The sequence below is a fragment of the Triturus cristatus genome, chromosome 6 (genome assembly GCF_964204655.1).
Source record: "Triturus cristatus chromosome 6, aTriCri1.1, whole genome shotgun sequence".
NCBI classification, from domain to species: domain Eukaryota; kingdom Metazoa; phylum Chordata; class Amphibia; order Caudata; family Salamandridae; genus Triturus; species Triturus cristatus.
This window is the reverse complement of record NC_140589.1, coordinates 955281930-955306510: the sequence shown is the minus strand read 5'-3', so window position 1 is coordinate 955306510 and position 24581 is coordinate 955281930. Positions and strand designations below refer to the sequence as shown.

General features: G+C 45.4%; 1 protein-coding gene across 1 annotated transcript in view; it reads right to left on the bottom strand.

Moving 5' to 3' along the window:
• Nucleotides 1–24581, bottom strand: part of IGF2R (insulin like growth factor 2 receptor) — a 1674612-nt gene that overhangs the window by 746712 nt on the left and 903319 nt on the right. Inside the window, exon 27 of the mRNA XM_085611652.1 lies at nucleotides 6639–6845. Within this exon, the coding sequence (XP_085467778.1) occupies nucleotides 6639–6845 (207 nt within the window). The remainder of the gene's footprint in view (nucleotides 1–6638; nucleotides 6846–24581) is intronic.

Sequence of the window (24581 nt, the reverse complement as noted above, 5' to 3'; positions counted from 1 at the left end):
AATAACTGTTTTGTTTTGCGGACGTGTTCAGTGTTTTGTAGATAATACAGTAGCGCTCTCCTTACATCCAGGGTATGGAGTCTTTTTTCTCCTCTAGTTTGTTTTTGAAGAAAACTGGGAGGAGAATACTCGGATCTAAGTGATATTTGGTTACCACTTTTGGCAGGAATTGTGGGTTTGTCTTTAAAATAACCTTGTCCTTGTCGATTTGCATGTATGGTTTCTGTATCATTAATGCCTGTAACATTTACTATTTGTAAAGATGTAATGGCAATGAGGAAGGCTGTCTTGAAGGTGATGTGTTTGAGTTCTGCTTTGTGCATGGGCTCATTGTTTTGTCATGAGTTGCGTGAGCACTGTATTCAGACTCCACATGGGGACTGGAGCTGTTTGGATCCCACTAGGAATCTTCTTACGATAGGTGTTTTGATGAAACTTGTGCATGTTTCTCCCCTTGTGTATGCCACAACGGCAGCAAGGTGTACCTTTATGCTTGAGTAATTAATGTGGCTGTCTAATAGATGAGTTAGATATATGATTACTGTCTCTTGTGATTTGATAGAGTTCATTTGATTGTTAGCTGTGCACCAAGTGGTGTATCACTTCCACTTAGCTGTGTAGCATTTTCTTGTTGTATGCTTTCTTGCCTCTTTTAGAATTTCAATTGTTCGCTGAGGCAGGTTGAGGTGACCAAATTCGACGTATTCAGATGACAAACCGCTAAGTGTAGCGTTGTTGGTTCCGGGTGAAAGATTAGGCCCTGTTGCATTGTCAACATGTTCTTGTCTGCTTTTATTTTTATGATCTGTCCCTGGGACATTTCGAGCAGTGTTGAGTACCATGTCTGTCTCAGCCATTGTGGACCAATGAGAATTAGCTTTGTTCCTGGTTGTCTTGCTTTTTCTATTACTCTTTGGATTAGAGGTATTGGAGGAAAGGTGTATGCAAATGTCCCTAACCAATTTAGTGACAGGGCATTTCCTTTGACAGGTGGTGAGGAAACCTCTAGGCAAAAGACCGGCATTTCCTGTTCTGTACTGTTGCAAACAGGTCTATCACTGGTGTTCCCCATGTTTTGAAGATGTATTGTACAGTCTTATCCTTCAATACCCACTTGTGGGAACAGCTGTTCTGTCCGCTCAGCATGTCTGCTGTTGTGTTGTATACTCCTGGTAGGTGTATTGTTTGCAGATTGATACATTGAGGTATTGCCCAATGCCAGATCAGTTGTGCTAATTTGCTTAGCGGAAACTATCTTGTACCTCACGGTTTGTTGCGGTAGAACATTGTGGTGGTGTTGTCCGTTTGAATCTGTACAGTTCTCTTTTGAATGTGTTTCTGGAACGCCTTTAATGCTAGGAATACTGTTTTCATTTCCAAGTAATTGATGTGCTTCATGGAATCGTGTTTGTTCCATTGGCCTCTTACTTTCATTTTCTTGAAGTGTGCGCCCCATCCATTCAGGGATGTGTCTGTTATTGTCACAGAAGAAGCTGGGTATTTGAAAGGTCTCTCCCGTGCGATGTTGTTGGATGCCCACCATTGTGTTTCTGCTTGCAGTTTGTGTGTAGCAACCACTAGATCCTCCCAGCTCCCTGGGGCTTGGGACCAGTTGATGGTGAGCCATTCCTGTATGGGCGCATGAGGGATGAGTGGGATGCAGGACGCCATCATGCCCATGAGTTTCATTACTCTCCTCACTGTCAGAGATTGACCCCACAGGTAGAGCGAGGTTTCCTGTTTGATAGCTTGTATCCTTTTTCCCGTTACTTGAATTTAGTCTTGCACCTAGGAAAATCTTTTCTTTTCTGGTCTTGTTGAGGAATTTTTGTGATTTATGGAGAATCCTAGCTTTTGCAGGGTGTGGATTGCGGTTTGAACGTGGCTGAGACATCTTTGTTTTGTGGTTGCTTTTATGAGCCAGACGTCCAGGTAGGGGTAGATGTGTATTCAATCCCTTCTCAGGTGTGCCGCGGCTTGGTAAAAATATGTGGTGCTGATTTTATCCCGAATCAGGGATACCTTGAACTGGTAGTGGTTCATACCTTGAACTGGTAGTGCGTTCCGTTGTGCAGAAACGTGCGTTATTTTCTGTGTTTTTTGTTCATAGGCATGTGCAAATAGGCGTATTTGAGGTCTATTGTTGCCGTGTGATCCCCTTTTTGGATTTATGGGATTATTTCTTGTAGAGTAGTCATCTTGAAGTTTTGTGTTAAAATGAATTTGTTTATGAACCTTAGATCCAGGATTGGTCTTATTGTTAAAACCTGCTTTGGAAGCAGGAAATAAGGGGAGTAATTTGCTTTGAAGAGTTCTACCCGTATTTTACCAAATTTAAAATCCATTTGTCTGTGGTGATTTTTTTTCACACACACTGATGGTGGTATTGTGCAATACGTCCTCCCACTGCTGTTGTGTGTGGGTCTTTGTCCGTGCTGGAGTCAATTAGAGTAATTTCCTCTTGAGGTCGGGCCTCTACCTCGAAAGGGCTGCTTGGGCTGTTGCTGCCAACCTTGGTATGTTGTTTGTTGGCTTGTTTGTTGGCCATTTCCCTTGCCTTGTTGTTGGTGCGACATTTGCTGACCCCCTGTGCAAATGCTCCTCTTCCTGTGGGTTTTCTGATGTTAAACCCACCTCTTGAATGTTCCTCTTTGCTGCAGGGCTCCCATTGCTCTTGCAGTCTCATTATACTTCTTTATTTGTTGGAGTGATTTGTCCACCTCCTTTCCAAACAGTGCCTCCCCTGTGAATGGTCGGTTAATGATAGAGGTTTGAACCTCCTACTTAAATCCAGAAATTCTTAGCCAGGTAGGTCTTCTCAAGGTTGTACCATGTACATTTGCCTGCTGACCATCTCTACTGCATCCAGTACAGATTTACGGCATGTGTTAGCGATGTTTCTGCCTTCCTGGACAATAGATTTACCTCTGTTTTTGTCCTCCTCGGGGAGTTTGTTGATGAGTTCTTCAATCTCATCCCATTGCTAGTGTCCGTATCTGTTTAGTAGGGCATTAGAGTTTGCGATGAGCCACTGCGTCGCTGCCCCCTTTCCATCTTCCTGCCCACCATGTCCATTCGTCTGCTTTCCTTTTCTGGTGGAGGTCCACTGTTGGAGATGGCATTTGCCCTTCTCCTGGCTGTTGTTACGATGATCGAGTCAGGTACAGTGTTTCCCTGAATATATTTTGGGTCCTTGGAAGAGGCTTTGTACTTTATCGACCCCGGGTGTTACTCCCTTGCTGTAGGCTCGTTCTTTAAAGGCCTCCTTGCCATGGTCTAGCATGCTTGGCAGCATAGGCAAGTATTGAGTCCCCTTGTTGGCTGGGGCTAATGTCTCCAGAAGGAAACATTGGTCGCCTTTTTCCTCTTCGAGGGGAACTCCGAAAGTGTCTGCTAACCTTTTAACCAATCCATTGTAGAAGGCTATATCATCTGGTGGTGATGCCTTCGAGGGATAGCAGCAAATTTCAGCCTCTGGATGTTGGTGTCAAGGTTATTCCATGTGTCCTCAAAATTCTCAGAGTCATCCTCCTCTTCAGGAGTGTCTGTGTATTCCTCAAGATCTTCTTCGCGAGGTTCTGGGGTTGGTGGAGAATCGAAAATCTCCTCTTCCTCTCCTTTGGCGTCAATGTTGTCTTTTTCGGTGGCTGGGATCTTCAGGATTCGGAAGTCCTTCAGCGAAGAGTCTCAATCTTTCTTTTTTTGGAGAAGTGTTGCCATTTCCTCTTCGAGTCGATGCCTCTTCTTTTCAACCTCAAGGTCTCTCTCGGCGTCAGAGGCCGGAGACTTTCGTTTTTTGCCTGCACTTGCCTCTGCTTTTGACGGCGTTGCGCTTCCCTTCGGGGTCTCGTGTCAGACTCTGGTCTTCGGCGCCTTTTGCAATTTTCCCTCGATGGTCTCCCTTGGTAGGGTTCCGTGAGGTTCTTTTGATCATGGCTGGCCTTTGATTGCTTTTTTCTTCGGCGTCGGAGCTGCCTTCGCCTTGCTGTTGTGGCCCTTTGGTTCCGACGAATGTTTAGGTGTCTTTTCTTCTCAGTCTCACCCAGTTTCTTGTGGGTGGGTGGATTTTCGGAGTCGCCTTCTAGAATTTGGATGTCCGAGCCTTTGTGCATCAATTCTGCTGGGACTCCACTAGTTGCAGCACGGTGTCTAAGAAGGAGGATTGGCAATTACCAACATTAAAAAGTAATAATGGGCAGCGCAATTGATGACCATAAATGAGTGGGTGTTCGCGTGAAGAGAGGAACCTGCTTACAGAATGTATCGGCAAGGTATGGGAGAGGGCGGCTATCTGGCGGCATTATAAGGGCATCGAGTGATTGACAGGCTACCCACACATACCAAGGTGACGGTACAGATCTGGAGGGATGCTACTACATTCCTGGGTCGGAAGGATAAGATATCTGAACGAATGCCACTATGGGTCAGTAAAAATCTAAATGAAGTGGGTCAACAAAAGGATTTCAGCACTGGCAAACAATAGGGATTGAGCTCCTGGGAGAGGTCTGGAGAGGGGGTAGACTGATCAGGTTTGAGGATCTAAAAATAGAGTATCAGATGTCGGATAAGGAATTCTTGCGGTATCTGCAGCTACGACATGCGTTACAGAAGCATGTAATAGATGGGGACCAAATTGCAGAATATGCTACTCTTGAGGATAGACTACTCATGGACCCCATGCCTGAGAAACCGGTTTCATTGATATACAAAAAGATAATGAACAACTCCCCAGACCCCTTGTTGGCTATTAGGGAGGCCTAGAGAAGAGACGTAAAGACATTGGAAGATGACGACTGGACAGAGGCGATACAGAGCCCAAGGGAGGTGGCAATAAGGGCAAGATTTTGTTTAATACAATTGCGCATACTACACAGATCATACACATTAACGGTGCTATTGCACCGGATTGGGTGCAGGGATTCTGACTGATGTGCAAGGGGATGTGGGGAGGTGGGTACGTTCTTTCATATCATGTGGTCCTGCTCTGCGATAAAAAAGTTTTAGAAAGACACCATACAGGTCATGTCGGAAGTCACCGAACAAGAAGTTCCATGTGAAGCAAAGTGGCATATCCTTTAAGCGACAGGCGAAATAAAGTGGCCGAAATATTCAAAAATATGGCTGATGATAGCTAGTATAGTGGCTACGCGCAACATAGATAGGGAGTGGGGTGCGAGCCAACTACCGAGCATGCTGAAATGGCAGGACAATCTGGACTGTTGCTGTAATGCTGAGAAGGTGGTGTACCATGGAAGGGGGTGCCCAAAGAAGTGTGACAAGATATGGGGAAGCTGAGTACTATACAGAGGTCTTTAATTGTTGGTTACTCAGCAATGTGTGGGAGGAACGGGGAAATACATACTGTAATGCACGAGTATGTTACAGAGTTCGCCTTGATATAAGGATTTTGTACGCTATGTAATAGACGCTCACAAGTGAAATTTGCACCACCATAATTGCCCAGGAGGTACTTATTGTCTGTCTTGCTGCCAGGTTTGGTTCCTTAATAAACAGATGTTTTAAAAAAAAGATTAAACTAATTCTGCCAGGACTCCTTGGTCTTCTTCATCACTGTAAAGGCCTAGCTCCTTTAGTGAAATTTTCTTAGAAGTCTGTGACATCGTTGCATAGTGGGCCTCCCTCTGCTTTAAGCGTGTGCAGAGTGTTTTCGGTTGGAACACTGCACAGGCCTCACAGTCCTTGTCCTGATGGTCCTTGGGCAGGCAGAGTTGGCACACATCATGTGGATCGCGTTGGGCGAACTTTTGGTGGCACTCTGGGCAGAATTTGTAGGGGGTATTTTCCATGGCCCCTACCTCGCCATTTGTCGGCCCTTGTTGTCTCCCTGTGACTTTCTCGTAGTTCTGTCCCTCTCTCGGATATCAATGGACAGTGGAGTTTTATTGAAATATTGTCCTTTTCTTTCCTTTATGGGGCTTTTCCTGAAACAAAATTCAGAGCCTCCCGTCTTGCTTCCAGACCCAACGGCGGAAAAAATAATCTGAAGATGGCTACCACGACCAACAGGGCACCGCCTGACGTTATACATGGGACGTACCTGGCACCAAATGGTGGTCGACAACGCCCAAAACAGAAAAAAATTAAAAAAGACTATTCCGGACCCAACCACTAGATGGCGGAATGATGCACAGCATGTGAATCCAGAAAAGGATTCATGCTGCATAACTATTATCCAATCCAATTTTAATGATTGTATCAATGTCAGAAGGTTAATAACCGCTGACCCACCGACTTCAAAGGCAAACCTTTAAATCACTGAAATATCACACATGAATGCACACATCCTCTGCATCTAGCTGCAAGTGGCTGCAAGATGGAATGATGAATGCTTCGAAAAGATTTTGTAAAAACCTAGATGGCATGGAAAGCTCTTTATAAAATCCTGAAACAACACATAAAACCTATCCCAGGCTGACAATGATTTAACTATCTTTTCATCAACATGTCAATTCTGCCTACATGTAATAATCAAAAACAAGCCTTCATCTTTGTGCCTTTATTCAGTTCAGCAAAAAAACATAAGTTAATGAGCTTCTAGAAGCCGAGTGCATTCGCATATTAATAAAGGTATCTTCATTCCTTTCCCACATTACAGGCCAAGCGAAGCAACACCATACCTGCCACTTTGGAGGCACTGGGACCAGTCTTCTTGACTTGGCATGAGGATACGTCTTTCCCCTGCTGGCATACAGATGCAGAAAGGCGGCCACATACTCGTAAGTGGTATGTGTATTCCTCTGTATCCACTTCAATGTCACGTTCACTCAACGGCTTCAGGTCATACACATAACCGTACTTTGGATCTGTGACTTGACAGTTGTCACCTGAATAAACAAATCAAGGGAAAACATGTTAACTACATACCAACAAGCACTGGCAAAGTCAATAGGTCCGGATTGTTGTACGTGTTCATTTTTGTATGATATTGCAATGAGTGACTGAATGTTGTTGCGTCATACGTTAGGATGCACAATCAGATAACACATATAGGCATGCTTGCATACATAGACAATAACAGTACACACAGGCAACACATAAAAAAAAAACAAGCAGTCAAGCAACACATATACATACACATCAAGACAAAGGTGAATGCTGAAGGGACGACTAGATGGATTGATGTCTTTCGTTTAATTATGGTCCAAGCAATGTAACTTAGGAGTTAGTTTCCAAACTCTCGTTAAGATAAAATTAATAAAATACCAATTGAGTCTTTTACAATCAAAGGACTTTAGATGTTATTGGTCTGTATCCTAATGAGTCTCAAAACTGCTTTAAGAAAGTCTACCCTATTTATTTATGTTTCTGTCCAATACTTTTACCAGCTCGCAAGAAATAACCACAATCTATAGAATCAACTGGGAACACAAGCTTGTCGACAAGCTCTGATTTTGTGTCTCAGAGGAGACATTAAAAAACAGACCTGTACTATTGTATTCTGGAGAATTTGCGCTAGGAACAACACGTCTGCAACAAGACTCAGTGCACATCAAGGAGATTGACTAAAAAAAGAAAGGCGACTGGCTAAAAGAGAAAGGTAATTAAGTGTTTCCTAAAACTAAGTTCTGACTGGATGAATCTGAGATCCTCTGGCAGAGCATTCCACAGTTTGGAGGCTAAGTAAGCAAAGTAGTGCCCACCACTCCATGCCTTCTTGATCGTAGGGACCAGTCACAACCTTTGATCCCCGGTACGCAACTATCTCCTGGGGGGAAAACAAGGTTCAGCAATTGCTGTATAAGCTGCAGACTCTTCATAGGCATGGCACAATGGGTTAAGCAGAGTGTGTTGAATTGGATTGTCTTATACACAGGAAACCAGTGCAAGGCTGCTAAGGCCAGTGTAAGCAACTTTAGTATTTTACAGTGAATCTGGGCGACAGCGTTCTGAATAACTTGAAGTCTCTTTAACACAGACTTGGGACTTCCAAGGTAGAGAGAGTTTCAACAGTCCAAGCGTAAATTCACCAGCCCTTGCATCACCGCTCGCCGAGAAGAGCACAGCAACTAACTTAGCAATTTCCAGAGTGTCCTTAAAAGTCCAAAGCAGCTTGATGCAGGTTTCCTAGCTTGTACCTCCATTGAAAGCTCTCTGTGAATCCAGAACCCGAGGCTTTTGACTGCTCGATTGGGAGGGGACAGCACACCTAGATTGTCAGGCCAGCATAGGTCAAGCCAGCGAGAACAGTTATTGAGACTATTAACACTTTACTTTTTTTACAGTTTAGTTTTAGGCTGCTGGCAGACATCCAGTCTGTTACATGTTTAATTTAGACAGGCATTTAGTTGGTTAGACAATAAATGGATTACACTGAAAATCCCACTGCCATGGTCAATAGTACACAGAGTTAAGTTCTCTTATCCTAATTCTTTATACCAATATACACTTGTGCCTAATCCAATTTTACTTTATATACATGTTTAAGGCTTGGGCAATATTGGGCATATGTCCTCTTGAAGAAGTGATTGTATAATTGTATTTTAAGGTATTGAATTGGTATTTTATATAGTATTTTAAATTGTGGTGTTTAATTTATGATTTTGCAATGTTTAACTAACCAAACAAGATTTTTTTGCGTGCATACATGGATAATCAGAAGGAGGAATGGCTGTGGGTGCATGCAACAGTGGATGTGTGGGTTGACCTACAGGTACATATTCATAGCTGGATGGATGCAAGTCGCGGGTGTATACTGTTTGTATGTGAGTGGGTGCATATATGGCTGCATGCTGATCAGCGGATGAATAAATACATGTCTGCTGTAGATGGATTAATAAATCCATGACGAGTTTGGATAAAACGAATGAAGATTCAGACATGAGAACTCACTAGAAAAAGTGGCTTCTAAACCCATTCATAGAATAGTTACCCATTATCACTCACACTCCTTTTTAAGATGAAGAACCAAGCTGTGATTGTGTGCTACTATAGCAGACTTTAAAATAAAACTACCATGTTTCACCATTGCCTAAATTCATTGTCTAAATTCAATCACCTGTTACCCAGTTCTAGTTAAAGGAAAGAGCATAAAACTAACAATAGGATCTACAATGTTAAGGACAATTAGAACATTAAATGTTGAGAGTTCCACTGAACACAAAGCAGTGGTTCAGGGCTACTAATGGCTGGTATACAACTTTTGCTCCAACATATCTATGTTTGTCTTTCCATTTCTCTTTGTTTATTTTTGAAAATTTACATTCCCTGAGTTCTAATAGCTTTATAGCCCAGCCTATTAACTTGGGGTACACCAGTTGTTAAAGGCCCTCACTCTCGTAATAAGACGGAGGCACAGGTTTAGGGAATTTAACAACCGGTACAGCCTTCGGTAATGGGCTATAATGCTTTAATCTACACCTAACATGGCTGCCACCTGTGCCGGCCATGGTACTTTCATACAAGAGCCAATATGTACATCTATTATGTAAGCAATCTGTTCTCTGTCACCGATGTCTCAAAAACAAAACACACATACCATACCTGTCCAAACAGCAAAACTGTTTTATGATGAAAACCGTACGGATTGTACTTTAAAAATGCAACATACCTGCTGCTTTCAAACGTCACAACTGTAGTGGGTTTTTAAATGTTTAACAAGGTTTAAAGAAAAGTACTATGTGATTTGCAAAATCATATGCTGTGTTTAAACTGCAATGTAAAGTGAATTTAAAAAATGCGGTCGGTTAAACATCACAGGAGAAGTCCCTTTCTCCAGGTGGCAACAGATATCTTCGTTCGCACAGTCTCTTGGCATCTTATATGCTTAGCACTACATTAAAAAAATGAATACGATCCCAGAATTCCGAAGAGATGACTGTACATCTAAAAAGCAAGAAATATAATTCTAATGCCTGAGGACAGCACGACGCAACTTGCATTGGCTGTTGCTAACCTTGCGCAATCTTCCGGAACCAAGCTCCCAGACCCTCTGGTCCCCAGCCGCGGACAGAGTGTTGGACACAGACAGTCTTAATGCCTAATCAACTGGCCATAAGCACATGCACCCGGGCCCTTTTATTAGCAGGGTCTCGTCACTCATGACGCCTGTAGTAGATGGGTGTGGGGTGCATGTGTGTCCACACCTACAAGGGAGTGTCTGAACAACTAAGTGTCTGCTGAGACACTAGAATGTGTCAAGCACAACACTACATTCCTCCCAAAATTTATTAAAAAAATAAAACAAGTCCAACCTCTGGAAACAAACTATTCACATAGAACACCACACAGTCTCTTGGTCCTGAGAGGTGGGCCGCTGCACAACAGTGGACAGGTCGATCTGGGAGCACCTGAGCATCTCAGACATGTCCATAGTTTAACCAGAGTCTGGGCACGAATGATGCGTCGATGGAGTTCGGATTCCTTGGCAGCCTGTCCGTTCGATCAATGCCCTCTTGCACACTGCTGGATGAACGTGTGCGCTCTGGCAGTGATGCTGTTAGTGTCAACTAAACTATGGTGCATCAGAAGAGTCAGTGAGGTCCTGCTGCAGAGTCTTCTCTTGAGGTGTCTAGGCACTACAATGACCAATCTGCCAGGGATGGAACGGCATTGATGTTAACCTCTGAAGATGTGGTGCCGCCAAGCACCTTGTCGGTGGAGCCACTTCCAGAGCATCTCTTGTGCGAGCATCCCGGGGCGTAGTAATATCTTTGAGGTCCTTGTGCGGGGCTGCCACAACACCGCGTGGACTGTGCAGGGATGCTTGTGGGCAGCCTGGGGGCTGCTGCAGGAACAGGGACAAAATACGACGTTGTTCGTGCAACCGCCGAGGTAGGTGACTAATGGTCTTGGGCTTGCCTACAGGACACAGGGGCACATGGACTGTAAGATAGCCCCTGGACACTTGGTCTCTCCTGGTTCTTCTGCAGGTGCAAGGCTCCACCCTGGGGATGATATCGCTCCTTGGTAGGATGGGGTGATGCACATGGCAGTAATGTTGCGGTTGCCATTGAACCTGGACTACAGGTGGTAACGATTTGCTGAGAGAGAGGATGTCTGAAGAGACTTAGCAGCTAGGTATCTCTGTCTAGCGGAGGCTATTCTTCACCCATGGCATTTACAGCTGGGAGCAGAGATGCTGTCCAATTTAGACAACCGATGCTTGGGAACTGCTGGTCACACTGGGAAGCGTTGGGCTGTCTCCAGGGACCTCAATCCGCCTTGGTGGCGGTCTTGTGTCTATACGGGTGCGATCTTGACTTGTGGCGGTACAAGTCCTCATTCTTCTCCTCTTGTTGCTCTTTCCAGGCCACTCACCAGTGAGGGCAAGTGGCGCAGTTTCCTCACTTGCGGTGGAGTCAGACAGCCACTGGGGGTTGCACCGTCTGTGCACATTCTTCACAAACTTCATGTGGGGCTTGCTGTCTTCTTGGGTTTTACTACTGTGTTCTAGTTGATGCTTGTCTGGGCTGGTGAAGCTTTGGGATTCTTGGGTCTCTTGGTGGGGTGTGACAGTCTTTCTTCCTCCAAAGGAGAGACAGCCCATTGGGGGCATGTGGTGCACTCGGCATCAGTCCTGGCTGTGTCTCTGGTGCTGTTCTTGCTGTCAAGGGCAAGGACACTGTAGCTCTCCTTTTGAATTGGTTAGGTCGTGTGAGGCGTCAGGCTATTGGCTTTCTCTTTCCTGTGTGTATATGCAGGTCATGGCAGATTGCTTGAATGACGTTGGGGCCTTAGCGTGGCGGCACTACAGCCACCTCTTACATGCTACCGCAGCCCTCCTGATGCTGTAGGGGTGTTTTGCTTATGTGAGGGGATGCAGGGACGGTTATTTCTTGCAGGTGTAGCCTCACAAGAGGAAGCAATTGCGGCGCAATAGGCAACCGCTAGGTGGCACTGCAGCCACAACTCAGGCCATGGAAGTCTGACGCAGGAAGGAAATCCAAGAATATGGGCTGAAGGCGCACGGCCCTTGTTGAGAGCCTTTCTTGGGGAGGGGGGGATGGAAGGTGGGGGGGGGGGGGGGGGGGGTTTGCAGCAGCATGAGAAGAACCGTCAGTTCACAGCCAGGTCGAGATATGCAGTAGTGCAAGCCACCACCAGGTGTCGCTGCAGCCTCTTGTCGTTAGCAGTCTCACTTATACCGGAACAGGGGGGGATTGTTGGCTGGAGCAGCGCTGCTCGTGCCCCTCCTGGGCTTGACCTGTGTACGAGGGAGTGCTCCACAGCGGTGCTACGGGTACAGGGAATGCCGGTGCAAGGTTGCATTTGCCGATTCATTTCCGACGCACCTCATGGTGTGCTACAAGCCAGGTGAGATGCAGGGTGCTGGCTTTCTCGACGCTCTGTGAGGGGCATTGGGGCCTTTGCTGGGAGCTGGTGACTGCCGGCAGCCTTAGAGGAAGACTCACTCACCGGTAGGGAGGGGCACAGCTGACTTGTGGAGGGCGGTGCAATACCCCTGCTCATGCTTGTGGGCAGAGCAGCTTGCTCCTGCGGCCCCTTCCACCCATACTGGCACTGTCGGTACAGTTGGGTGATTACAGCTAATGGTGTGGCGCTGCATTTGACTGCTAGATAGTGCAGAAACTCCTTGCCTGGCCGTGGCAGTCTTCCTCATGCTCTAGGCCGTGCTGTCCCGCAGGCGTTGTGGAGACAGTCTGTGCAGGGTGAGCTATAAGAGAGAAGGTAAATGCTCCCCTTTTTAGGTCTCAGCCTGACATGAGTAGCGCGTGCGCTGCTCTCATCCTACGAGAGCTTCTTGGTATCAATACAGATTCCGAAGCTCTCGGAGGCGGAGTTGAAGCCCCGCCCATCTTTCTCATTGGCAGGCATCATCTTCCATGCAAAATGCAGGCTCACGATTGCAAAGGAGGCTTCTTAGTCCCTCCTTGTTTCTGTCATGTCTCCTTTTGGCCCCGCCCACCGGGATTTGATCGTTTACGGCGGCAGTACACACACTCCTTCATTACTGGGTGTGCACTTTTTTCTTCACATTCTGATACCCGTAAGAGTGCCGGCGCTGCCTGCGCTCCATGCAGGCAGTCTCCTCTCTGGCTGCCGCAGCGGCTCTCTCTCACCCCCTCTCCGTCCGTCCCTCCTCCTTGTGCTCCAATAATCCACGCACAGCCCAGCCGTATTACAGCTCCGAGTTATACCTCCAGCGCGGGAGTCAGCAGCCCCGCTCCGCATCACCCACTCCTTAACCCCTTCTCCTCCTCCTGCCTCCTTGCTTGGTGCACACATGGTACCCTGCTCCCAGGCTCCCTGTGGTAGTAGGATTTCTAGAGAGACCGCCTTCTGCCATCTCTGCAGAGGGACGGAACACCCCGACTTCCTCTGATAGGCTGCTGGAGAGGCGGCATGTCAGGCTTTTTCTCACACCAGCAGCGACTGAATGGATGCCTGGATACCTCGGAAGCAACAACGGCGTGCTGGTCTGAGGGACTTTGCTATCGTGCGCTTTGAGCGACTGCATGCAGGGAACCCAGAGAGGCTGCCATTTCGTGTTATCTCGTATAGTGGGCTTCTGCAGGGCTCCTGAGACTGCACCGCCACGTTTCCTCCGGAAGGATTCTGCGCCACGGTTCCTTTTCCCACCTGCAAACACCCCGTCCCCCCCACCGTGGCATCCTGCGCTCCCTCGGAAGACTGAGTGCAGTACTAATTAGAGTATCGATACTTTCACCCAACATGAAGTGATCGATGTGAGACGGTCTTTCAAAAAATCCCAGCAGGACAAATAAGACACGTGCCTCCTCTGGTACAGGCAGCACTAAACAATGGTGTACCATTTGTTATCATGCCGCATACATAATTCTGTTATAAATTCAAAATGTATTCATGCAGAAAATTAAAGATAAAAAAAGAGTAAGATCAGACGGTGTACGCTGCACCCTGGTGACTTCGCTGTAAGATGGCTACAGTGCCTGAGCCGGGGTGCCGCTGCTTGCATTCTAGCTGCTGCATGACCATGCCACCGTATCCTGAATAGTTGTTAAATAATAAAACGTGCGCTGAGAAGTTTAAATGTGGACTGCTTAAAGGAAAGTCGGCGCGCAAACTCGCCTCTAGCCTCCTTAAAGTAGCCCTTGGTTGTGAGCAGGTTGGGGCAGGGAGGAGGTTTTTGGGACCTGAATGGGAGGGCAATAATTGGTATCCCAGATTGTTTAAATGCCAGATTGGGTGTTTTATAATGTCCGCACAAAGTGTTCGAGATTACGGCATTATTCGCCCTCTGTGCCAGCGATCGTTACTTCCACTGTGTGGAGTAGAGTTGGTCCGTGTTTCTGTGTGTCCATTGATATTTGCAAGGACACCTCATCCACACACCGCCCTCGAGACACACATGCAACCTGGCGTGGGCGGGGAGTTTGTTTGTGGTGTTCTGTAGTTAAGGGCACCGTTTGGTTTGTTTTCGGTGCAGACTCCAGCTTGTCCTACCACAGTGCCCTACCAGATGCACACCCTTGATAGGACTTGCTTAGTCATGTTCAAATGGCACCTTTTTGCCTTCCATCTAGCCCTGACACAGCGCATTTCTTACCATTCTTATTGTTCTCTTGTGATATAGAGAGACATTTTGCGTGCTCAACAGCAGCTGAGCTCTGGCTTCCCAAGAGAAGTATTCCCCTTATTTACAGTTACAGTCTGTTCGCCTTGGTTTTGTACAGTCACCCTGAATTCACATCCATCATTTTTTAATCCGAGGGAAATTTGTTAGTTGTTCTCCTGGCCGAGTTCTCCAGTAAAGATCCTATATGATGAAAAGTCACATAGGTCCATGAAGGCAGTTTCAGTGTCAAATTTTCAGGGTAACTGCCGTGTAAACGAGCTGCACATATATTCAATGATTGCAAATTAATCTCGTGTGGACATCCTGTACCGAAGCCGGACAGGATATCTCAAGTAGTAGACAGCGACAGACCCATCTCTTGGGTCTGTAATATCCTGGTGACAGCCTAGGGCACCACTCTGTTTCATCTTTACTGAGACTGCTGACTCGTTCGGAATTGCAATTATTTTTGAACTTTATATCAGTGCTCTTGGAATGCGTGCGCACATTTTACATCAGAACTCCGTTCTGTAGTGCATTGATGATCGTCTAGCTTGTAATTGCCCGGTGGGCTCCATTTCCACTGCAGCATGTTTCCTTCCCCTTTAGGGAGGTTTCTAGGGTCGCCATGACCCCATTGAGGATTCCGACTCCTATGTAAAGCGGTAATAGTCCTCCTTTAGGGTCTCATCCTGCGGGCCAGTGCGTCTTATTGTGTAGAATGTGCATGCTGGGTATTTGAAGGTGGTTATTTGCTGGCTCTGAACTTGAACTGTGTCCTATGTGCTACACAGTAGAGAACAATTTATCACATCTTGATCAGTTTGGCTGATTATTTTTCTTATTGGTTTCGATTGCTTCATACCAGGTAGTCAGACTTTCCTGTTGGGGGCACCCACACCGTGGTTGACTGCTATGGAAGGAATGATCCTTCGGTAGTGACCTGTCCAGGTGAGTCGGATTTTCCTTGATGGGTACAGATTTGGATTTTGTACCTATTGCTATGGGATGTTCGGCCAGGATAGGGTGGAGTACTTGGGCCCAATGGCCTGCTTCCATTCTTTGGTTGATTGCGCCCTGGTTCTACGGCAGGGTTATCTGTGGTCTGTTTGGTTCCCTGAGTTAAAAGGAGGTGTTGGAAGGTGATTGTGTAACTGTTTGAAAAGTATGGAGTAGCACCTCAAGGTCTTATCTTAGGCAGCTGCTTTACACAGTGATAGGAGGGCCATATTAAGGAGGCTAAATAACATTGCTATTGCACTAATGATCAGAACAGTGATACCAGTGACCCGCTTGGAGTTTAGCCTGTCTATGTCTTTAGCATTTGATCTAAATAAATTCAGTCAAAAGCCTGCCACGACTTGAGGACATCTGCCCAAATCCCCACTCTCTTCTGGCTAGAGTACCCAAATGCAGTAATCTGGGAATTCAAAATGGCGACCTAAAGGCACTTCAGCATGGTCAAATATTTCAACGAGGCAACAACATTGTGCTTTAAACATTTCCACTTTATTACAGAGACAATCTAACAATTCCTCTGGATCAGCTTCACTGTCAAAGTATTCAAGGCATGCACACATGAAACCATGCATATCTTGGTTATTAGCTTATACCTCTCGGCAACCAACGACAAACCAAAACCTCGACAGTCACCAATCCAGCACAAAGGGACTCACCCTATATTATGATCTTCGGGGTGGCTGCCCTTACATCTGTGCCAAGGTTGGGAGCACATTTTTGATTCTTTAAAAATTTAGAACGATTTCCAAAAGTTGTCTTGGAAATCAGTGACTGTTGCATACAATTCTTTAAGTGCCTGATTATTGCCAGAAGCGGAGGTGTGCAATGCCCCATACAAAAATGAAACACAAATGTGCAGATTTACATTTAACCTATTTTTCTGTTTGATTCTCCAAAGGGAAACTATTGTTGACCAATAAACACAAACCTACAAATGTGTTGGTGTTGACCAACGTTTTCTAGTTGAATATACCAAAAATATCCATATTTCTTCATCTTGTCATCTCAATATGTAATACATATGGGACAAAGATACCTGTCTAATCTACATCTACTGTAGAGCCATAGAAAGGTTCTCTACATTTAATATAGAATGCACAACATGGACCCAAGTGTTCTGCATTTTCCCATGCAATTATTTTATACTCTTAAGGGACCTTTGAGATCTATAATATAGCCAATTCACGTACATAGGAGAGACCATTATCTTTAATTACTTCATCTGAACATTAGAGATGTAATGTATGTCTAATGTACATATAGTGTCTGCTTCATAATATCAAAATGTAATGTACATACCCAAAAGGGTATTCTATCAGTTAAAGGGCAAATGTGAAGACCGCTGTAATTTTTAATGCATTTGTATGTTAATGGAACTGTTCATCTACAGTATCTAACGAAGATAACCAAAAAAGGTATCTGTTGGACATTCACTAAGTGCCAGTGCAATCTATATCAAATGTAGATCCTTGTAATGTGCATCAGTGTCACATACTTACACAGAGAAGAGCAATATACCAATATCCAGTTTATGTCCATAGAAGAAACATGTATTTTAAAATGTTTAATCCATGGAAGAAGTCTGTGTAGTCATTATCTAATATACCTGTACATTAATGGTGCCTCTAATCTGTCTAATGTACATTGTTATCTTTAATATCAGTGTTTGTTAAAGACACGCAGAAATTACCAGTCTAATCTACAATATCAAATTAATTTACCTAGATGAGACCTGTGTAAGTACATGCACAGAAGCAACATGTGATCTAGAATATCAATATTTAATGGGTATACTTGGAATTGAACTGTTACATATTTATCCTATTTTCTTGAATAGCAGTGGACTTCCGTGATCTGTGACTGATGCATTGAGAAAAGTGCCTGGTTATTCCTAAATAGCAGTATTTATTAAACAGACACGGGGCAGGCCTATCTAATGTGTAAAATCAAATTAACATACTCGGAGGAGGCCTTGTAATCTGGAATATCAATACTAGCAGAAAAGGACCTCATCTACAATTTCAATATATTGGGTACATACACAGAAAGGATCTGTGTAATATAGAATGACCATGTAGCGAGCACATGCAGAAGGAATCGGTGTACTCTGGAAAATGTAATGTACGTACATGAAAGAAAGCTGTGTAACTATCTGCTGTAGCTGTATCATAGTGGACATGTGAGGCTTTTCGGAGGACAGTGGGTTGACTGGCTGGTCTGGAGTAGGTGAGGGGAACAGTTTGCTTCTCCGCCTTACTAAGTTAGAGAGCAGGTTGGGAGCAGCAGTTTCCTGCAGCCTTGCTCTACCGTCTGGGTCTGGTGTCTCTGGGCCTAGAATTTTCGGGTCAAGAGACATCCTGAAATGTATAATGACCTGGATGTGTATGCAGCCATGATAACTGTCTGAGCCACTTGGGTCATAATGCTTATAGGATATAGGAGCTGAAGATACGTGTAATATTTATCAAACGTGTATAGGGGAAAGGGCCTTTATCGCTCTTTAAACTAATTTGTTGTTGAGAGAGTGAAAGAAGAGAACAAATATTTGGTGATCTAATAAAAGGTATCGCAACCTGCACTACAGTGCACCCATGAACTGATACGAGGGGGAGAATCTTTAGTTTGTAAAATGTAGGGTTAATTTATTTACATCGAGGGTCCATGCGAGTGCTTGAGTTAGAACTAGTGGTCCTTTGGAACAGTTACGTTGAAATAGTTAAAGATAGAATAAACGATTTTAAAAGATCAAATGAAATTGCATATGTGATCACACAATTGGGTGAAGATTAACACATTTTACATAAGCCATGCACGTTGTCACAGAAGGTATGTCATATAGGAGCTGACAATGGCATCAAGTGCATTATTTGTAGTGTGGACTAAATGCATATTTATGCTCCACTGATGGTAAAGCTGTAGAGGCACAAACTCCCAGTGGTGTTAGAACAATACGTTTGTGTGGTACATAATTTTCCTGGTATAATAATAGGCTGGATATGAAACAAGCATTAAAAATGCAATAGGTCTCGCCTTTCATTAAGTTAAAGCCATTTGCTATGCTATACAATACCATTAGCAAAGCAAATGGCTTTAACTTAATCAAAGGCGAGACCTATCGTATTTTCAATGCTTGTTCTTGGTGCCACTGCTTGGGCGTGGTCGTGGGGGCACTGCCAGCTCCTCTTCATGCTGGGAGCCGGTCCGCTGACGCTTTTGCCGCTCTGTGTGAGGGTGGTGGTGGTGGCACTCCTTATTAGCAGTAGTGACCACTTCAGGCTTGTGCAGGTGATGGCCTTCGCACCTGGCGGGTGTAAGCAGAGATCTCCGCAGGGCTTCTACCCATCCCACGTCTTTTCCTGAAGAAGATCTTACTTGTAGTTGGGCAGCGCTAAATGCCTCTCCTTTAGAGTCCAGACGCTTCTGCCATCGGCGTCGTGCCCCCAAAGCTACATGGGCCTACTTCCACGGGCAGGCAGTTGGTACGAGAGTGTCACTTACTCTAGTTCCTCTTTTCTCCATGAGGAACGTTGGAGTCTCTTTCAGCAAGTAAGCGTGTTCAGACCCGCCCCGTCGCCACTGTGGTGTTGTGGGCCCTGGGCACACATGCTACTAATGGACACAGAAACAGTCTTAATGCTTAATCAACTGGCTACGGGCATGTGCACCCGGGCTCTTTAGGGTCACTTCACTTGTGAAGCCTGTGATGGGTGTAGCGTGCATGTGTGTCCAGTCCCAAAAGGGAGTGGTTGACCAACTAAGTGTCTGCTGAGACACTAGAACGTGTCCAGCACGACACTACAGTTATATTGGTGCGTCAACAGAATCCTTTAGTTAAAATACAGCTGGCTGGTTTGGCCAGAACAAAAAGTTCCTTTTGTTGAAGCTGCCATCATATCATTTGAGTTTTCTTTCAGAAAACGACAATTGTAATGCAGTTTTATTTTAATATGTAGGCCTCAAAGGAGACTGGGAAGCAATGTTATTAATTCAAGCTTTAATATGCGGTACATTACTTTAATTTACTTATACAGCAGCTTCGATACCATTTACCATTAAACACAAAAGTTCTGCAACTAGCTAAAGTGGTCTTAAACGAGAGCTAAACAGAGAACGGTAAAAAATCACAAATAACCTCAAGAAAGAATCACGTGAACTCCGTGAGAGTAGATGTAAAATTAATGTTAAAGGGAAACTGACAGAAATAGAAAAAGAATTAAAAGGATGTGGTTAAAAAGAATCAGCAAGTGGTAATTGCTGTCAGTAACAATATACATAGTGGATACTATAAGACAATATCTCTAGGCATCTTTATAAGGCAACACCTCCTCCGCACCACAAGGTGCTGCTACATGGCAGCAACCACATCTTCCCAGCCAAAGATGGTCAGACTTCGGAAAAAGTAAGGTGCTAACTGGCGTCAGTTCCTGGCACTTTTTTTGCACCCCAGCGAGGAGTGTGGGGAGGAAGAAGACAGCATAGCAGCACGGACAATAACAGAATACTGCATTCTTGGGATGATGTTACAAAGGCACTAACCCACAAGAGAAGGTGTGAGGATAGTGAGCAATGTACAAGAAGATATAGTAACCACTAGAAATACCATTACCAAAGGCAAGTAACTTTTTCTTCTGATGGTTAGCTCTTCTCACAGATTACTCCGCTTATGAATGGAAGTCCAACGAAATACCTTGTGGGAGAATTAACTGAATACTGCTGATCAATCAATTAAGTCATTCAGTACAATCTTAACAAATAATTTATCACTGCGTACCTGGAATGTAAGGCTTAATTTGAGCTGGTGGTTTCCTGTGTTCGGAACCAGCACTTAATTCGTAACACAGGCACTAATGACAGGCCACCACATGGTGGCACTGTGTCTTGAGTACAACAGTGTTTATTAATCCAATAAACAAAAATGACAATTCAGACTTCATCAACACCCTTCTTATACCCGTGTGTGGCCTGGAAAAGACTGAATTATCACACTTGTAGGAGTGCGATGGTTAGTAGTTGTATTGGTACAGTTATTGGCATCACTAGCAGAGGCAATAAGTGTTACAGGCTTCAGTGGTTTACTAAGAAGGGCCCTGGCACATACGTATTGCTTTTTATTTTTGTTTTATAAATTCAGCACTGCTATTTAAAACGGTATTCTTTTGCAAGAGTACTCAAGGGTGATCAAGTAGCTCCCCAGTAGGTGTCAGCCAAAGGAATATATCTGAACACATCTAGTGAGAGCAGTAGAAGCTCTCACTCTTCCCTGATGGAATGGGCATGGATGCCAGCTGGAGGGTCTTTCTTGGCTGGAACATGGCAGATCTCTATGCAGAGTAACCCAGTATGAAAGGGTGACCATGGCCACCACCTAGCCCTTCTTTGCCTCAGCCAAGACCTGGAAAAGCCGAGTTCATCATCTGCTCTACCCTGATGCATGCGGCTATAGTATTAGTACACTGCACGTCTGAGATGCACACTGAAGCCTCTCATACCCCTTGGTGGGATGTAAAGGAGAGAAAAGAACAGAAGTCTGTTTGAATGGACTATATAAAAGCAGATACCACTTTCGAAAGGAGTGCACAGCATGGGTGCAGAACCAGTTTGTCCACGAAGAACACTCTTGAAGGCTGGTTTGAGTGGCAGGGCCTTAAGTTCACTGACCCTATGGACTGAAGCTATGGCAACAAAAAAAACTATTTTCATCATCAGAAGATAAATCTAACAACTGTGCATCAGCCTAAATGGTCATGCCATGAGAAAGATTAACACAAGTTCAAATTATAAATAGAGTGGGAGGGAACAAAAACAGCAATCCTTTCAGAAAAATGTACCTAGTCTGGGTTGAATCCATCATCGTTCTTTAGCTCACTTCGCCACCTCAGTTCAGACCCAACTGTATGCAAATCAGTCTTGACCCTGCTCCTCATAGGAACAGTCCAGCCCGAACTGCCAGCCAGGGCTTCCCTGAACTGGAAACAGGCATCCTGGGACCGGTTTCAGGGCAACACCCCTCATCAGCCAGGCTTAAACAGATTAAACAGAAGACATATGAAGGAAGACACTAAATAGGGTTTTACATTTGCCACTGCCAAACCATGCTGGGCAAGTCATAGAGCAAAACAGAGCAGGATCCAAACCCTGAGATTCATGCCAATTAACAAATTTGCGCCAAGGGTTCGCAATAATGGTTTTTCCTATGGGTTTCCTGGCAGCCAAGATGATGCCGGTCACCTCTGCATGTTAGCTGAAAAGCTCCTGGCACCACTGAATCTCCAAATGAGCGGTGGCAGCTAGAGCAGCGTAGCAACACAAGAGTGGGGTGGAGTGCCAGAAGATCCTGCTGAAAGAACAGGTCTACCCTGCACAATAGAAGAAGAGGCTGAGTTTCAACAGATCAGTGTTCCAAATCCTCATTTCTCAGTGTGGGATAATCAAGATCAACTGTACTTGATCCCCTCAGACCTTCTACAGGACTTTCGACAGGAGCAGGCTCAGTCACACTGCATAAAGCAGACTCAGTGACCAATTGAGCCTGAAGACATCTCCATGGCAACCATTCGGAGGGAAGACAATGGAACAAAACGGATTAAACTGTTCTGCACAGTGGCAATGAAATCCAGGCTTGGATATCTCAATCAAGAGAAAATCATATCTATCACTCGAAGAAAAAGCCCCCACTCGATATTCTTGAGAGAAGGGACTCAGAGTATCACATTGAGGGTGCCTGTGAAGTTTACTGCTAGGAAGTGCTTCCCAAAACAGGGTCCAAGACCCCCACATCACGCTGTCTCTGATGTAATGTGTTAGAATTCCCTGACTTGACTAAGTTTGTATTATGGTATTTCCACGTACCTGGTGTGGTCTCTCCCTCTTTCTCTCTCTGCCACCCCCCCCCCCTCCTTCCATCTCTTGGAATGTTCCTACAGTTGAGCCAGAGGCTGCCTTGGAATGTTGACAAGAGCAGCCTGACTGGCAGTGTTCGTTGGTCGCTTTGCTATGAGCGCTACGTGTTAGAGGTTCTACAGTGGAGGCCGAAATAAAGAGACTTAATCTTCACCTACCTTTTCCAGGCGTCTTTGTAACACTGGCGACGACCGGTCTGCGTATGAGAGCAGGACGGCGCTACTTCCCTTCTGTCTTCACCCTCTACGTCAAGCGTAATCTCTATCTTGTGGCCCACAAGGTTAAGGTACTGTTTTGTTAGCGTTTTCACCCAGCTATCAGCTCTGGTCACGCTGACTGTGATGCTGCAGAGGCTCTCTCTCGACTTCATCTACTGATGCGCAACGAGCACACAGCCTTTCACTCCTCGTGTGACGTCCCTTCAGAGCCTTTGCCCTTACAGCTCTTATGCAGAATCTGCTTACATGAAGCTCACCCTCGAGCAGACAGTCTGTGCACTCTTCGCAGGGCTGTTTGCGCGGTCTCCTCTGAGACTATTTCTTGCCCCGTTCGGATCGCTGGTTCACATTCCCCGCCTCAACCGAAAGGGAAAAAGATTTGTGGGGAACCGGAGGACGCAACACTCTTCCGTACACGCCTCATCGCAGTGGGAGCCCGCCTATGGCCACGCCTCTACATTTCCAGATGGTGCAGCGTCTTCTGAGGCAGCGTCTCTGGAGGCGTGCTCGGCCCTGTTCACGCCCCCCCCCCCCTGAGTTTCTCTTCAGTTCTAAGGATCTCAGTGAGGAGCTGAAGGGAATTCCCTGCCTCTTAGCCACGCCAACTACAGTACACTCTATTATCGGGGTGCTTTTGTCCATCCTTGTTGACAGGCACACCTCTTACATCTACGCTGCTTGTCTCAAGGAAAAGATTGAGGCGCTCAGCTGATCTTCCTTCCTTAACATCAGAGGTTTTCTATATTCACATATGTCAAGCCAGCCTGCACATCTTGTTTACTACGGTGTCATGCACACCCCTGATATCACGTGATCAGCCTTTTGCGTCCTCTGAAATGGCTTTTACTCCCTTAGCCTGCCACACCATGGTGTTTCTCAGTGACAGGCACACTACTTCTTCCTCTTCAATAATTGTTCCAAGCCTGTCACCATTTTCCTCATTTTACTTCGCCACAGTCCTCCTCGAACCCAGTTGTAAGGAAGATGGTCAGATCACCGGTGACACGCACACCATTTTGCATGTTACCAGGGCATTCTGTTACACGCTCACTTCTGGTACTTCCCTCGGCTGCCTTCACACATCATCCACTTTCATTTATCTCTCCGGTGGCACGCACACCTTTTTGTGGTCTGAAGGCTTGTCAGAGCATTTTCTTCATACTTCCTTATCTTTATCTACGGTGACACACACACCACGTCTTTGTGTGTCACTCCCTCCACAGTGATACACACACTTCCTGACGGTGCAACTTACTCATTCCTTGGTGCCACTCCTTCGCTCTTCCCAGGTGCTACCTTTCTACAGTGATACGCACACTTCTTAGTCATTTTGCGTGTCATCCCCTGAGCCTCTACTCCTTCTCTACTACAACCTGCATGCACTTGGGCACCAATTTTGTTTGTATTACATCAAACATCGTCTCGTTCAGGTTCTCTAGCAGGGCATTCTAGTATTCCACAGCTGGCAAGTTATTCTTCTCCCCAGGGTTTTCTCTCAGTGTTTTGCTTCTCAACATGGCTGCTGCAAGCATGACCCAAACCCCGCCTTTTCTAAATGAATGTGGGGAACCCAACCTTCCTTGGAAAGAATGGGTCAAGATGTTTGAGTGTTACCTAATTGCCATGGGGGGGGAAACGTTCAGTGCCTTAAAAAAACAACACATCCTTCTTCACAACCTGGGTACCCATGGGAGGAAAGTTTTTTGACACTGTTCCAGAACCAGACCTAGAAGAAGATGGAGACACTTATGAAACATCTTTAATAAAATTGGAAATACACTTTGGAGACAAAATCAACATAGTGCTGGAACGCCATAAGTTCTTTTGTAGAGTCCAAGGAAAACATGAGAGCATTTCTAGCTACGTAGCTATGCTGAGAGGTCTAAGTGAGCTATGCCAATTCGGAGACCTCAACGATTCACTTATTA